This window comes from Bufo gargarizans, chromosome 1 (assembly GCF_014858855.1).
Source record: "Bufo gargarizans isolate SCDJY-AF-19 chromosome 1, ASM1485885v1, whole genome shotgun sequence".
Taxonomy (NCBI): Eukaryota; Metazoa; Chordata; class Amphibia; order Anura; family Bufonidae; genus Bufo; species Bufo gargarizans.
Genome location: NC_058080.1, coordinates 657,662,501 through 657,679,356, shown reverse-complemented (window position 1 = coordinate 657,679,356; position 16,856 = coordinate 657,662,501). Strand labels below are relative to the sequence as shown.

The 16,856-nt window shown below is 43.2% G+C and overlaps 1 protein-coding gene across 3 annotated transcripts in view; it reads right to left on the bottom strand.

The window, feature by feature from the left end:
- LOC122924695 (NLR family apoptosis inhibitory protein) overlaps positions 1 to 16,856 on the bottom strand; it is a 76,502-nt gene that overhangs the window by 23,134 nt on the left and 36,512 nt on the right. For 2 of the 3 annotated variants that reach the window (XM_044276039.1, XM_044276041.1), the window contains exons 3-8: positions 13,068 to 13,149; positions 10,064 to 10,115; positions 7,769 to 7,888; positions 7,153 to 7,252; positions 3,811 to 3,859; positions 806 to 845 (exon numbers count right to left, since the gene is read on the bottom strand). In XM_044276039.1, the coding sequence (XP_044131974.1) occupies positions 806 to 845; positions 3,811 to 3,859; positions 7,153 to 7,252; positions 7,769 to 7,888; positions 10,064 to 10,115; positions 13,068 to 13,149 (443 nt within the window). The remainder of the gene's footprint in view (positions 1 to 805; positions 846 to 3,810; positions 3,860 to 7,152; positions 7,253 to 7,768; positions 7,889 to 10,063; positions 10,116 to 13,067; positions 13,150 to 16,856) is intronic. The other variant, XM_044276040.1, reaches the window with a different exon arrangement.

Genomic DNA, 16,856 nt, shown 5'->3' with positions numbered 1-16,856 from the left:
CATTACAGAAGTTTGAGGGGGTAAAAATATCATGACAGATTCATTAAAAGAGTGAAATAACATTGCATTATAAGGGCAGAATATTGGGGCTTTCATACAAGACATTAAAGGGGTTTTCAAGTGTTTTTTCTAAGTTCCAAATATCTGTTTGAGAAGGCAGCGGTACTGGCAGTGATGCCATGGCCTTCTCCAGCTTTTCCTAGGCTGCGTGACGTAATTTTCATCAGTCACATGGCTTAGGCGCAGCTCTCCCCATTGAAGTGAATGGGGCTGCGCTGCAATACCAAACATAGCTGCTACACAATGTACGGCGCTGTGCTTGGTGAGCTGAGAGAGGGAAGCAGCACTACTGCTAGCGCCGGTGCCTTCTCAAACAGCTGATCCAAGGTGATCCAGAGGATGGTATTTTACAAAGAGTATGTCACCAGAAAAAAAACTTTAGAAAGCCTCTGTCATAATAATTAACCCTATTAAGCCAGGCATATTGCCTGGTAGGGTTGATAATGCTGAGTAAAGCGATATATATTTATTTTCTCTAAAGGCTTAATAAATGCTGAGACATATACATTTTTATTCTTATGTAAATCAGCTATTTGGAGCACCAGGGAGTTGGCCATAGCACTAGGAGCACCGCTAGCGCAGCGCCCCCATGCTCTCAATACCCTGCCCTTGATTATGCTGATAGATGGTCTTTAAATTGCTACACAAAATGTTGCTCATTGTGTCTCATGACTAAAACAATGATTAAAAGCATGTTAGATAGCATTAACAGCACATATAAATATGGGGTATATTAAATACTTACCGCTGACTTTCATGTGGACGTCCTTCTTTTCTTCATCAGGCTGCACATAAGAATTGAATGAATAATAATACAATTCCGCTGATACAATAGTCATTCATAAGGAGATGATTGACAAAAGATATATGTCCATTAGGCTACATTCACACGACCGTATGTGTTTTGCAGTCCGCAAATTGCAGATCCAAAAAAACTGATGACGTTCCATATGGCATCCATTTTTTTGCGGATCCATTATAACAATGCCTATCCTTGTCCGCAAAATGGACAAGAATAGGACATGCTCTATTTTTTTTTTGTGGGACATACAGATGCGGACAGCCCAGAACGAGCAGGAGTTTTAATAAATAAATTACAAACAGAATCTTTTCCCATGAAACCATCTGCTCAGCTCCTCCTGCTCTATAACATGCTGCTTGCAGCACAAACAACATGTTCCACGTGACAGGTTCCATTTAATGTTATGTTCTAACAAATCATTTAATCCTCTTTTAAATCCTCTGTCAGGAGCCTAAAGACAGTACAAAAGGGTGGCATTATTACCATCTAGGGCGCTATAGATAGGCAATTTGTGTAAAGGGTGGGAAATAATTGGAGATGGTGCTGAAAAAGTGAGGAACCAAAGATGTCTGGGTGTCAAATTTTGCCGAGACAGGTCATGGTCGAGAGAAGTCTTCATAGTGGTTTGAACCAAATGGAGAACAAAAGGCAAAGCGAAGACTACAGAGAAACGTCTCCTGTAATTCACAGGAGGTATCACTTTTATAGTCTGTAGAGTGCCTATACAGAACTAGTATCTACCACTATATAGTTCTGTTCTGTATAGTAGATACCAGTTCTGGAACATGCCAGGGTTCTAGAGCAGCCGATTCATGCAACTTTAGGGTCCATTCACACGTCAGCAAATGGGTCCGCATCCATTCCACAAAATTGGGAACGGGTGTGGACCCATTCATTCTATATGAGGCCGGAAGAGATGTGGAGAGCTCCGCAAAAAAATAGAACATGTCCTATTCTTGTCCGCAATTGCGGAAAAGAATAGGCAGTTCTATGGGGGGTGCCGGCCGGGTGTATTGCGGATCCGCAATACTCTACGGACGTGTGAATGGAGGGGTACATGCACACGTTCAGGATTCATGTGCGGAGAATCCGCACTGAAATCCGCAGGTGTTCGCAGGCAAATCTGTGCGGTCAATCCGCATTAATTGGTGCGGATTTGCATGCGGATTTGCGTGCGGATTCGGTGCGGATCGCACCGCAGGTCAAAATCTGCGCCGAAAAAATCTGCATCGTGTGCATTGAGAATTTAAAATTCTCATAGAATACAATGTACATGACCTACGGTGCGGATTTTCCGCACGCAAATCCGCGCGGAAAATCTGCACGCAATCCTGATCGTGTGCAGGGGGCCTTTAGGTAATTTTAGTGGAAATGTTCTTCTGCAGGCCAGTTAGGGTTAATTAAGGAGGGTAGATGAGCCTCAGAAAACCCCCTAAACTGGTACAATGTAAATATTGATAGCAGTTTAAAGGGGTTTTCTCATCTCAGACAATGGGCATATCGCTAGGATATGCCCCCATTGTCTCATAGGTGCGGGTCCCGGGACCCGCACCTATGTCGAGAACGGAGCTCCGAAAGTGAAGGAGAGCGCACTGCGCATGCGCAGCCGCCCTCCATTCATTTCTATGGGGCCGCTGAAAATAGCCGAGTGCTGGCTCGGCTATTGCCGTCTGCCCCATAGAAATGAATGGAAGCATGGGCCGCGCATGCGCGGCACACTCCCATTCACTTTTATGGGAGAGGCGGGGATTAGCTTGGTGGTGGAGGGACCCTGGGAAATCTGGGGTCCTCTAGCCACAGCGCTCCCCGCTCCGTTCTTGATATAGGTGCAGGTCCTAGCAGTGGGACCCGCACCTATCAGACAATGGGGGCATATCCTAGCGATATGCCCCCATTGTCTAAGATGGGAATACCCCTTTAACTCCTTCTGGACCCAGCCAAGGTTTGCAAATCTGACTTGAGCTACTTTATGTGGTAAATTGTGGTAAATTTAAGTTGATATGTTTTACCTTTATTTATAAAAAAAAAATCCAAAACTTGCAGAAAAATTGTAAGAATTTAATTTGAATTTTCTTGATTTTAAGTGTAACAGTGGTTGTGGTTCGCCGGTGTTCGCCTACTCATCGCCGCGGTCCCAGGCTCCATGCTCGGACGAGCACTCCCCTTCCTCGCTGCCTCTATCCTGGCCGCCTGCGTCCAGCTGCATTACAGGGAAAGTAGCAGCGGTGATCTGCTGCCGGTGTCTCTCCATGCACTGCTCCAGTCCTGGACTCTGTGCCTGCAGATGCTGTACCTTATGGAATCTGCTCCATAGTTTCCTTTCTTCCCTGAACACAGCATGCCTTCTAGCCTGTGTCCTGTAGCTCCTCGGTAAGGGCCGGCGTGCATCACTTCCTGTGATGTAAGGGTTTTGCGCGGGACCTGTGTGACTAATCCCAGCCATCCTGCACCTATTTTAGTGGTTCAGCCCCCTTCCCAGACTCCTGAGCGTCAAAGGTCCTTGTGTCCTGCAAAGGTTGCTGTTATCTCTCCTTGTGTTCCTGTATATCTGGACTCCGCTACCTGTTTGATCCCTGCCTGCTTTCCCGACTCTCCTGTTGCTGACCGGATTGCCTGACCTGTACCTGTGCCACCTGCCCTGACCCATTGCTTGTCTGACTTTGCCTCTGCCTCATCCTTTGGTCCTGAACGGTCGCTCCTGGTTACGACTCGGCCTGCTGACTACAACTGTACCTCTGGTATCTTGGACTGGTACTTCCTGGTCCACCTGGACCATCTGCTTGGTGTACCAATCCTCTTCAAGAGGTAGCGACCCGGTGTTCCCCTCAGAAGGACAACACTTTATTGAAAGGAATGAGGCTAATTGTGGACAACGGCGGTCCCATTTTAGGTAGAAAACAGCAATGCCTTTCTGATCCTGGAGAATCCCTGTTATGTCTGTTACTTACATTTTTCAGATCTTCAGGTGTTGTCTCTGTCTTTAGCAAAAATGGACAGCTGCAAAACACAGATTATAATGTTAATAGGCCCACAGAAAAGTAAATGGGCATTGGGTGCTGTGAGGAATATGGATTATCATGTACTGGCAGCCCTGATTGTCATTTGATTCACCTTTTGGCATGTACCCAGTCAGTGTACATGCAAAATATGTTCTCACCCCCCCCCCAGCCATCTGCTGTCAGCTAGCAAGGGAGGAAGCCCCAGGGGTCCAGGCTTCAAGGAGGCCCCAGGTGGATAAAGTCACACCTCAACCAGCCAGGTTGGAGGCAAGCTAATCCTGCAGGAAAACCCCCAGCAGGAGGTCTCAGCCCTTGCCTAGGATCAATGATACCTCCCAGACATGTTGGCACCTACATTTCATAAGGAATTATGAATCGTTCATCCAACCCATGCATAATTCGTTTATCTTTTTGCGATCCTGGGGCAAAGCCAAATATCCATGTGGTTCTGGCTTGATGCTAGGAGCCCGGGAGGGAAGATATACATATCTCCCCATAGAAACCAAATAACGGTACCATGCTTGGACTCTAGTTGTAGCCGGAACCCAGGCGGATCAATTGGGCCCGGAACCATTTTCCTGTGACATTCTGGTCTGGGGCTATGAGCCCTAAGGGGTTTTATGGATCATTTGCTGCCAGCACCAGAGAAGGAGGGGTGGACCCTTCCCAGAGGCGGGGAGGGGAGCGGCCGGCTATAGGTCATAAGCCCATGCAAGCCAGCGGGCGTTGTCTTTTCTGAAGGGGGTCACATCATGCCAATGTGTTTGGAGAGACCGGGAACCAGCTGATATCACTGCCCCCATGTGACTGCAGCCGAGGACTATTCCACCATCATAACCCAAAGGGACTTTCATCGACCCGGTAACTGACTTTTGCTCTGCTTAACCTTGTTGTACCTATATCACCTGTATCTGTAACCTCAGACAACTGTATATATTGTCTGTGTATACTGTGTCATCTAGTGTGCCCTTAAGGCGATTAAATATATAATTTAATCTTGTGCTATCTTGTATCTCGATCACGAATCCCCACGTCCGTGTTTCGGCCTAGTTATAAGCTACCGCGGGTTGGTTTCTCACCCTATATAATCCCGTTAGCGGACCGGGCTTTTATCAAACGAGAAGCTGGTGGAAGATACCCGGGCTAAGACAGCACTGTTTTCACTGCGGCAGTGAAAAGGCTCTCTCAGCTTGTTGCCTCTCTGTACCTGCGTGGACAAGAGGTGTCTGTGTAAACTGTACCAAGCTGACCTTACCTGCTCCTCTGGAGGGAGTAACGTCACACTTTGGTAACCCGTGACAATACCGCGTCTCGTAAGCTTGACGTAGGTTACGTCAAGCGGGCACAAGGTCTGGTATTCGTCACAGGTGCATTTCATATTTCCCATAGACCTTTAGCTAACCTTTGGAGCTCTATTTACTGCAAAAAATGCACCAAAAATGGAGGTGCAAAAAACACCACTAAAAAGCAAAAGTGCAGAAAAAGCAACCTCAAGCAGGGGCGAACTGGCCATAGACCCTACATTGAAATTTCCAGATGGGCCATTGCCCAGGGGGCTGCCTAAGCCCTCTTCATGGCCGCCAGCCAGGTACATAAAGATCTGATTCTTTCAGCACTAATTAATGTAGCAGCATCTGCGCTTATTCACCTGCCCAATGGCTGCAAGCTCCCTCCTGAATTCAACTGTATTGCCTTCCTTAGGACAATGATTCATTTTAATATTGTGGCACAGGTGGCAGTAGTTTATGCTACACTGTGGTATTTGGTTCTCCAGGGGCTGCATTTTGTTTTGCACTACAGTATTGCTGGCCCTGCCTACTTCTGTTGTCCCTGCCTACATGTATTGGCCTACAAAATGGGGCCACTTTTAGTTTTTTTACCAGGGCCACTTTAAGTTCCCAGTCTACCCCTGCCTTTGTAACATCCCAGAGTGGTGTTACCATTTCTGCACCTTGCTTCTATCTTTTATGGTCTAACCTGTATGTCACCTATATATTTATTTCAAGGTCCCCCAACACTGTGCATTTATATTAATGTTATGTAAATGTTCATGTAATGTTGCTGGTTCACCAGTAGGTGGAAGCAAACACTGCAGAGCTGTATGTAGGTAGAATGGAGCATTCCATTCCATTCTAACCCCCCTCTGTAGGGAAGTGGGCTAGCCCTATTTCCTTAAGGAAGGGTGGGGACCAGTTAGAAGTTAGTGTAGTTTACACTAAGGGGAAGGGTGTGCAGGGGGAACGTTTCTGCTGGACATGCCCATGCCAGCCAGAGCACTTTAAGCTCTGCTGGCCAGGGAGGCAGAAGCATAGAAGCCTCAGGAGCCAGGAGATTAGTTCCTCGGCTAAAGCTAAGTCTGATTAAAGAGAGAAGTGCAGCATAAAGAAGAAGCCAAGTTATCCAGTCAGTTTGTCAGTACAGCAGAGTGAGAGAAAGAAATAGAAGAGTTGAGTTTGCCTGCCAGTTTAATGCTAAAGCCTGCTGGAACCAAGACAAAGCCTGTAAGCTGTTGAATTAAACATTTATTCAAAGTAAAGCTTCTGTTAAACTTCATCTCAAGGTTTGGACTCAAGTTATTCTTTCCAATCCCTCTCAATTCTTCCCCTTTTTATTGCTTCGGAGCCAAAGTCTGGGGTCCAGCAGTATCCAGATAGGAGCACTGTGACACATAAAGAGACATTTAAGACGCACTACACCACTCAGCATTCCTACTAAACCTGGGTCGCGATAGGAGGGCCCTGGGGGGAGGCGGCCTGTTGTACCTTCAAGGTTATAGCTTAATAAAAAGTTATCATTAGATTGATGCAAATGTATCTTATGAAGTCACTTCAGAAATATATGACCACCAGCTGGTTCTCAGCCTATGGTCAGTTGACCTTAAATGCATTGTTTAAAGAAGACAACCCCTAAAATGAACATTATGGGATTCATTTATTAAGACCGACATTTTAGACACCGATCTTAATAACCCCTATATGTGGCGGTGGATCCGCTGGAGTTCTGATCACTATGTTGATGACGCACATCTGGCCTATACTATGGTATACTATGGCAAAAAATCCCCATATATACACCACACATATAATCTCAATCTATGCAACTGTATGCCCATTGACTCCCATTCTAAAAAGCCTATACTGCATAGTATAGGTATTTTTGTATTGAACTGTCGACACCCTGTTGACATACACCGGGCTCATAATAAGCGATGGATATGTGAATCATAGATGCAGATCCTACACCACAAACATAGGCCTACTTTCTACATATAAGAAAATACATGTGACTCACTCAGGGATAAACTTGGCGTGTTCTTTACAGGGTTCATCATTTTCCTCCCAGTTATATACACAGCCAGCACAAGAGATGCACAGGACAATATCTCCTCTACCTAAAGTTGAAAAATAAAAACATATTTCTTTTAGGCCTCTTTCACACGACCGTGTGTCCACCGTGGCCGTATTGCGGCCCGCATATGGCGGGTCCGCAATGCACGAGGCACTGGCCATGGGCATTTCGCTCCACGGATGCGGACCCATTCACTTGAATGGGTCCGCAAATCTGGAGAAACGGTGCGGAACGGAACCACATAACAGAAGCACTACGGAGTGCTTTCGCGGGGTTTCGGTCCGTGCTTCTGTTCCGCAAAAAGATAGAACTTGTCTGCAATCCGCATGCGGCTGGCCCATGGTCAGTGCCCGTGCATTGCATTTGTTCGTGTGCAAGAGGCCTTACTTGGAGGAAATATCAAGAAATAACATCTCCATATAAAATGGTGGGCACCAATGGGGCCCGTTGGTTTCTGTCATGTGTCCATCATTTTACTGAAACATCTTACTCATGGTTCCACCAGATTGGTAGCAATGAATCACATGAAACTTTTGATGAGTTATTTCTCAGATCTTACCTGTGTAGTAAAATCCTGCTCGGGCAATTGAAGCAGTATCTTTTTTGGCATCTGAAGGCCATTTTTTAAATGACTCCAAACGAACATTCTCATCTTGAAAGAGGCTCATTTTTGTATAACCTTGGTAAAATGTGTTGAAATTTGATCAGTGTTGAATTTTTTTAAGATGATTACTGTTGCATCTGTCACTGAACAGCTTGTTGGCCAAAAAATGTAAAAGCCCTGGCCAACTTTATGTCTCATGAAACGTCTCCTACCGTTATGTGCCTACAACTTCTGTGCAAACCTACTGTATATGTAATAACAGATAAACTCTGTGTAGTCTAATCCACCTTCTAAACTCCCTTCTATCCTCTATATAGGAAACCTACATAAAGTCCAGAGGTTAGCAGGAAGACTGAAGGATTTGACTACACAGCGTTTTCTGTTACCATAGAGACATATAGGTTTACACAGAAAGACACATAGTGGTAGAAGTGCAGCACGACTAACAATGTATATATAAACTTTATTATGGTTCCCCGGGGGGAAAATCCAATAAAATACAATGACAAACAATACAAGACGGTGGCGGAAAACATACAGGGTGGAGGGATCACAAATATACAAGGTAAGGCATAAGGAAAATATATATGTATATATCTGTAGGTTGGATCAAATCTGAATGATAAATAGATACCCTAATGGGGAGCACATATATATATATATATATATATATATATATGCCTTCTCAAACCACAAACAACATATTTAAACCAGCTTCAGTACATATCCATTAAAGTGCAGAGTGCATAACATATAATGTACATGGACAATACATAGTAATAAGTTAAATAAATAATGCCATAAATACCAAAACAATGATCCAAAAGACCCTAACGTACGTTTTGCGTAAGCTTCCTCAGGGGGGATGTGTGTTCATAGAATAGGGGATAAGTGTCTATTCTTCAGGGGTCTGACCACAAGGGACCCAACTAATCACTAAAATGAGAGCCTATTTTCCCCTGTTTGTCGGGCTCCTGTAGATAACCAAGTGCAAGCACTCAATTATCTCCAACAACCCTTTACAGTAGAATGGAGCAGCAGCAGGCACAAGTCTCCACCACTCCATTCGAACTGGGGGACATTGGCCCCCTGTTATAGTAATCGGCAGGGACCCCAATTGTTGGACCCCTTCGAATCAGACACTTATCCCCTATCCTGTCCTTTTGTAGTATAGATTACTATTGTATGATGCTATGGATATGATCTGTTTTCACGATGTAAATCAATCACTTTGCTTTGTACACAGCCTGTATGTAGCTCTTCCTGTTGCTGTTCTAACCAATCGCATGATGCACTTCTCCTTCCTCTGCCACCGCTCCAGCACCGCCCCTAACAACTCCCAGCTATTTTATAGCTCCTCCCACCCAGCTAGTTACATAGACACTCCCCTATCACTGCCCCTAACAACACCCAGCTAGTTTATAGCTCCTCCTACCAGCTAGTTACATAGACACTCCACTATCACTGCCCGTAACAACATCCAAGTAGTTTATAGCTCCTCCTACCAGCTAGTTACATAGACAGTCCTCTATCACTGCTTTACCTATGGACATTACATCACAGGAAATAAGAAAGCGCTACATTGACATGTCACACCTGACAGTCATGTGACCACATCATAGAACGGAACATAGGAACAATAAAAGGTAAAATAAATACATTACAAAATTACAGCGACCTTCATAAATGATTATTCTTTAAGGATTATATAACCTAACAGCGCTAAGCTAGTTGGTCTAATAATACTTGAAGGGGTTGTCCCATGAAAAATATTCAAAAGTTTTCAAACCATCCCCTGGATCTGAATACTTTTGTAGCTGCATGTAATTAAATATTTAGTATAGCCATTGAGCTATCTGTAAAATGCATCTGTATAGCGCCACCTGCTGTTTGTTCTTTTTGTATTTTCTCTGTCCATCTTGGTGAGGTGGACACACATGCTCAATTCCATCCTTCAACTGCCACCTGAGCTGTGCTAGGGAAAGGGCTGCAGCAGAAGGGAGACACTCCCTGAGAGAGGACACTCCTTCTGAGCTGCCAGCTTGATATGAATCTAGCAGAGCAATGAATGGGGAGATCTCTGGATCCATGTGAGGTACAGGGCTGGTTCTAGCTTTCCCCTCCTTAGGCAGGCATATAACAGATCAGATGGCCTTTGTAAGGCAAGGGCACCATCCGTAAATGTTTTAGTATTTCATCTTGTCACAATGTGCTAGGAATTCTCTGGAAAAAATAAATACAATCACTTACTTGGTTGACAGGGCTCAGTGCTGCCAATCACTCCAGTGAGGAAATGCTTTCCCTAAAATATTTGTTATAATAATTACCATACTTTTACATATTGGTTATTAAGAGCCTTTATAACAGATGCCATGACATTGTGAGTGATCCTTGTTCTGATAGATCTAAATGGACTAGGACAGACCCCATTGACAGTTGAGTGTTCAAAAAAAATAAGGAAAGCTTGACTAAACACGAATCTGAACAAAGCCTATGACACATGGTTAAAATCCTAAAATTAGACTGAGATTTAGGGGGTCATTTATTAAACTGGTGTAACGTAGAACTGGCTTAGTTGCCCATAGCAATTAATCAGATCCCACCTTTAATTATTCGCTGTTCCTTTGGTAAATGAAAGGAGGAATCTAATTGGTTGCGATAAGCAACTAAGCCAGTTCTACTTTACACCAGTTTGATAAATGACCCCCTTAGGGCACTTTCACACTAGCATTAAAGTTTTCCGGTATTGAGTTCCATCATAGGGGCTCAATACCAGAAAAAAAAAAAAAAGTTTTATCCCAATGCATTCTGAATGGAGAGCAATCTGTTTAGTATGCATCAGGATGTCTTCAGTTCTGTCCCTTTTACGGTATGCTGCGGTATTTTCTCCGGACAAAATTCCGGAACACTTGCCGGATGGCCGGATCCAGCATTAACTTTTATTGAAATGTATTAATGCCGGATCTAATACCAAGTGTTCCGAAAAAAAACGTATCTGGTTTCCCGATCTGCGCAAGCAGACCTTTAAATTTGTAAAAAAGATAAATACCGGATTCGTTTTTCCGGATGACACCGGAGAGACGGATCCATATCCGGAAACCAATGATTCCGTTTGCATACGGATTTCCGGATCCGGCAGGCAGTTTCGGCAACGGAACTGTCTGACGGATTCTTCTAACGCTAGTGTGAAAGTACCCTTAGTTTCTGCTCACACTGGCAACATGACGTGACGGATCCCTCATAATCCACTAACATTGTTAGAGTCAGTTTTTATTTGACACCCGATCCCATCCACAGACATCTGCCCAGTTTCCATAAGGAATAATTTGTTCTTTATGTGATACTATACTGGTACATCTCAATAAAATAGGATATCATTGAAAAGTTAATTTACTGTATTTCGGTAATTCAATTCAAAAAGTTAAACTCATATATTATATAGATTCATGACACACAGAGTGATCTATTTCAAGCGTTTATTTCTTTTAATGTTGAGGATTATGGCTTACAGCTAATGAAAACCCCAAAATCTGTATCTCAGAAAATTAGAATATTGTATAAGACCAATTCAAAAATGATTTTTAATACAGAAATATTGGCCTACTAAAAACTATGTATATTACATGCACTCAATACTTGGTCCGGGCTCCTTTTGTATGAATTACTGCATCAATGTGGCATGCTATGGAGGTGATCAGCCTTTGGCACTGCTGAAGTGTTATGGAAGCCCAGGTTGCTTTTGCTTTGATATCGGCCTTCATCTTGTCTGCATTGTTGGTTCTGGAGTCTCTTGTCAATACTCTATACATTCTGTATAGGGATTAGGTCAGGTGAGTTTGCTGGCCAATCAAGCACAGTGATACCTTGGTTAATAAACCAGGTATTGGTACTTTTGGCAGTGTGGGCAGGTGCCAAGTTTGCTGGAAAATGAAATCAGCATCTCCATAAAGCTTATCAGCAGAGGGAAGCATGAAGTGCTTTAAAATTTCCTGGTAGACGGCTGCGCTGACATCGGACTTGATATGACACGCTGGATTTCATCCAGACTATGGGACCTTGATTTCCAAATGAAATGCAAAATTTACTTTTATCTGAAAACAGGACTTTGGACCACTGAGCAGTAGTCTAGTCCTTTTTTTCCTTATCCCAGGTAAGATGATTCTGACGTTGTCTCTGGGTCAGAAGTGGCTTGACACAAGGAATGCGACAGTTGTAGCTCATGTCCTTTATAGGCCTGCGTGTGGTGGCTCATGAAGCACGGACTCCAGCTGCAGTCCACTCCTTGTGAATCTCTGCCAATTCTTGAAGGGCCTTTTCTTGAAAGTCCTCTCAAGGCTGTGGTTATCCCTGTTGCTTGTGCGCCTTTTTCTTCCAGACTTTTTCCTTCTACTCAACTTCCCATTAATATGCTTGGATATGGCACTCTGTGAACAGCCAGCTTCTTTAGCAATGACCTTTTGTGGCTTCCCCTCCTTGTGGAGGGTGTTAATGACTGTCTTCTGGACAACTGTGAAGTCAGCAGTGTTCCCAATGATTGTTCATCCTGAGGGACCACTTAAAGGCTTAGGAAACCTTTGCATGTATTTTGTGGTGATTAGCTGATTAGAGTGTGACATCATGAGTTTACAATATTGAACTTTTTCATAATATTCAAATTTTCTGAGATACTGACTTTTGGGTGTAAGCCATAGTCATCAACATTAAAGGAAATAAATGCCTGAAATAGATCACTGTGTGTGTATTGAAGCTGTATAATATGAGTTTCACAGTTTGAATTGAATTACTGAAATAAATTAACTTTTTGAGGATATTCTAATTTCTTGAGATGGATTAGTAGTGTAGCATTCAAATAGCTACAGCAATTTGACAGAAAAGAACTATGGGTTTTTGGTTCAGTTCACACTAGTGTTTATTCATTTCTGGCAGTTTTTAATTTTTTATGTCAGAATGTATTGCAGTAAAAAAAAGCATATCAATTGGGTACCTGTTGGATCCATTATAAGTCAATCACTAAAGATAAAGGATCATAACAGATCATTATGGATCTCACATATCTATCATGGATCCTATACAAACGGAAGCTATGACACCAGTGTGAACAACGCCACCGACATATAAAACCATGTTATACCATAAACACATTACCCCTAAATAATACAGTAGTATATTATATGATATTATGTATTGTGTTATGTCATTGACATTCTCACAGAAGTGAACTTGTAAAGCACATAACATTGTTCTAGGAACTCACCGTGAATCCAGGAAACCCATTGTATGAATTAATGAGCACTTTAATCTCATCAGGAGGTTTCTTACTAATGAGAAAATTGCACCTAATATGAAAGAATTACAAATAAAAATGTATTTTTATTTTCAAAAACTAAAAATGCTTTTCCACCATAAACAATTGTAACATAGTATAGAGCTGCCATTGCATGCACCATAATATTGGATCATGGATCCATTAGACATCTAATACCCATACACATATGATAGCTGCTGGCAAATCTTGTGTTCCTCCTACAGCTGTTTCAACTGAATCCACCATTAGTATGCCACAGTTTTTGGCCCATGCCCCACATCTGTAACATGCATTCTGTAGCTGTATGCCAGAGATCTCACATTTATTCATTTATATGTTGACAAGATGCAGAGATGGTAAATATCAGTCATTGGAGCGGTACATAAATATTCATATAGACAATAGCCCCATTTTGAATCCGGATTTCAAAGTAACCTGGTCCATTCATATCATACAGATCACCCTGATGCAGGATACTAAAGTGGGTTTGTATGGTTTTCTTTAATTACTGTATATATGTGTGTGTATACAGTATTATAGGAAGAAAGGGATGCAAATGAGCTCTTAACAAGCTCTGCCTCTAATTCCACCAGATGTAAAGGAGCTATCCTATAAGTCAATGTTCGACCCATCTGGAGGCAGAGCTTGTGAAGAGCTCATTTGCATCCCTATTTATTACAGAATTCCAGAGGAGCCTGTATGGCCTATGTCTCTTCACGCCGATCATGACACTCTCTCCCCAAGGAGAGATGGTACCCCCCCCAAATACATTATAATATATATACACATTCTGTGAGTTTGGATGATTGAACTTAAACCAATCACCATGTCCTTTATACAGTATATACAGTACAACATGATACCTTATATACCCTGTGCACATACTATTTGCAGCAAGGTTAATCCATTCAGTTTTTATTTTCTTTGTATTTTCCAAGCATGGTGCCAGATCATTGGGTTATATGCAGGACAATGCAAAGTACATGCTGCCTATGGCGCCCCACCCTGAGACTGTTTTGATGCAGTCCTTGTCTATTGTATTTATGTACTACAGGTCTGGTACCTGTTTTTTTTTTACTGCTTAAGGTTATATATTAATGCAGTGTCCTGAAACACACTGCTTAATGTTGTGATTGTGTTTCATGTAAACTGTACTTGTAAATGTGTTCTCATAAAGCTACATAGAGAGGGGAGGTTCTAACAGGCCTCCCAGGGCTGACTCCGCCCCTCCCTCAGGGGGAGGTTCTAACAGGCCTCCCAGGGCTAACTCCTCCCCTCACTCAGGGGGAGGTTCTAACAGGCCTCCCAGGGCTGACTCCGCCCCTCACTCAGTGCACAGTCCAGGAAGAAGAAGGTCAGTGGGTGATGTCTGAGGACAAGCTGAACCTCAGCAGCCATTGTGGAGAGTTATCCAAACTCCATACTTAGCTCCGTGTACCAGCCAGTAGAAGGGAAAAGATCACAGTATCTCCAGGCAGCTCAGAGAGGGGATGAGGATATTGACAAATTGGTAACTGTCATTTATCAGACTCCTTTCCATTAGGTGGAGAGATCTCAAGCTACAAGCTATCCACCATAATTAAAGACAAAAAGGCCATTTGTCAGAGTATAGTATTCCTAATGGAGGATACCAAAGTAAAGGATTATACTGGACAGCAGAGATAGTTCATCCCTCCAGCCTGGAGAAACAAGAGAGAGATAGACTGATTGTCATAGAGGACAATTCCTTATGCAACTTCTGGGAACTAATGTGAATCACTGTAAAAGCTGCTTTGATGTAAATGACTTCTGTATACATTGATAACCTGTGGATCTGCTTCAGTAAAGTACTGGGAGTTTGTGGAAAGCTCTAGTCTCCTTATTTTATATCATCATTACTACTACCACCAACATTTGCACCTAATGGTGCTGGCGTCACGAACCAGGGGCCAAGCTGCCACAAGCACCCTAAACACCACCACCATCCATGGCACCTCAACTTCCATCTGGCTGGTGTTCCCTGCAACCGAGAGTGCCCCGGAAGATTTTGTGCTGTCTTACCATCCACTGCACGCCGACCCCAAGGGACAACTTAACCGTGAGTACTACTATCCTCGGCACCTTATCACTAGCACGCTCACGCACATCACCCCTAGGGTGTCCGGTCGCCGCATTAATCATATTGCAGTACCCCAGTATGGGACCTGGGGGTGTGAATGCTTTTACTGTATATAGTTTGTATTATTGCGTATTGTATTGCATTTTATATTGTTTATGTTTGGCAATTACGTCCAACTCTGTTCCTCCCCTCTTGGTAGGAGTGGGCTGGTCTTGCTTTCTGCCAGGAGGGGGAGTTCCTGAGCAGCCTTAGGAAGAAGAGGAAGCACACTGCAGAGCCCCTGCTCCTGTTACAAAATTTGTCACAAAATTGTGCATCCTGTGAACCTGTGAGAATACAGATATACAGGAGAGTGAACAGCTACAATCAACATAACGACCCTTGCTGTGAGGTGACTGACTATGGCGAAGACACTCATCACCCAGACTACTACTAGGCCAGTACTACATTAGTTCTAAACTGCAGCCATTCAACCTGCCTCTATAATCCTTACTGGTGGCAGAGAATTGCACTTGGAAATTGCTGCTTATGAATGTTCCTGAAGTTACATTTTGCACTTAATAAAAAGACTGTTCTACATTTACATCTGGCCTCATTCTTTAAAACCACCTTTCCTTCTGGAAGGCAGTCTCTAAATGGGTCAAAGACACTTGGGGGGGACACTAGCCCACAACCTGGAAACACTACTCTTTCATATCTTTGATGAGTCCTCCAAACCAAGACTGATAATAGACGTGGTCTTACTAGTATCCCTCCGTGGTCTTCTAAACAATTGGCTAAAACCAGATATTCCCCAAGTAAGTGACCTGATTTCCCCAAATGTCTCACTTCATGTACATTGATAAATTGGACACTGAGCAGCAGAAGGAAAAAAATAACGAAAGGTTTGTTCCGTAAATGGCAAGTCTTTATTGAAAAACATCTCCCACGGAGGGATATCACCAAGTTAATGTCTGCTTTCAAATACACAGAGTGGTACTCTAAGGCGTTACTAACAGGGAAATTAGGGAAATTAGAAGTGAGAACACAGGGGCCTTGTCCAGTGGCACCGTCCTCAAGAAACTCCACACATCTGATATTGTAGTTGGGAAAGGGGGAATGGGAGCAGACATCCTTTTGGGAGGGTTAGGGAGGGTGGGGACTTTGTTCCTTTGTTCTTTTCTGAATCTGTAATGCACTAATTATGTCAAATTCACTGTACTTGATTTATGTCTTCGACATGTATCTGGAAAATTAATGCATCTTGTTTTGCTTCTTTTGTAACATACATGCGAATTGCTATGAGAGATGATGCATTATAAATAATAATATAAAATAAAAATAAAACACCTTTCCACTGCACCCATCCCCAGGGAGCAACAGCCTTAGGGAGTACACTGTGATACAGCACTTCATCATAGTCACTACCACTCCTATCCTCTGCACTGGCTCCTCAGGGCTCGCTGCAGTACTATACTCAACAACTTAGGGTATGTTCACATCATGGAATCCATGGCACAAATCTGAGGCGGACATGTCCTTTCTTGATGCAGTTTTGAAATCCACAAGGTAAAAAATCTGCACGTGTATGAATGAATTGCGGAGTGTATTCGCCTTGAGAAACAGTGGGACACATATTTGTTGAGGTTTTCCCTTGAATT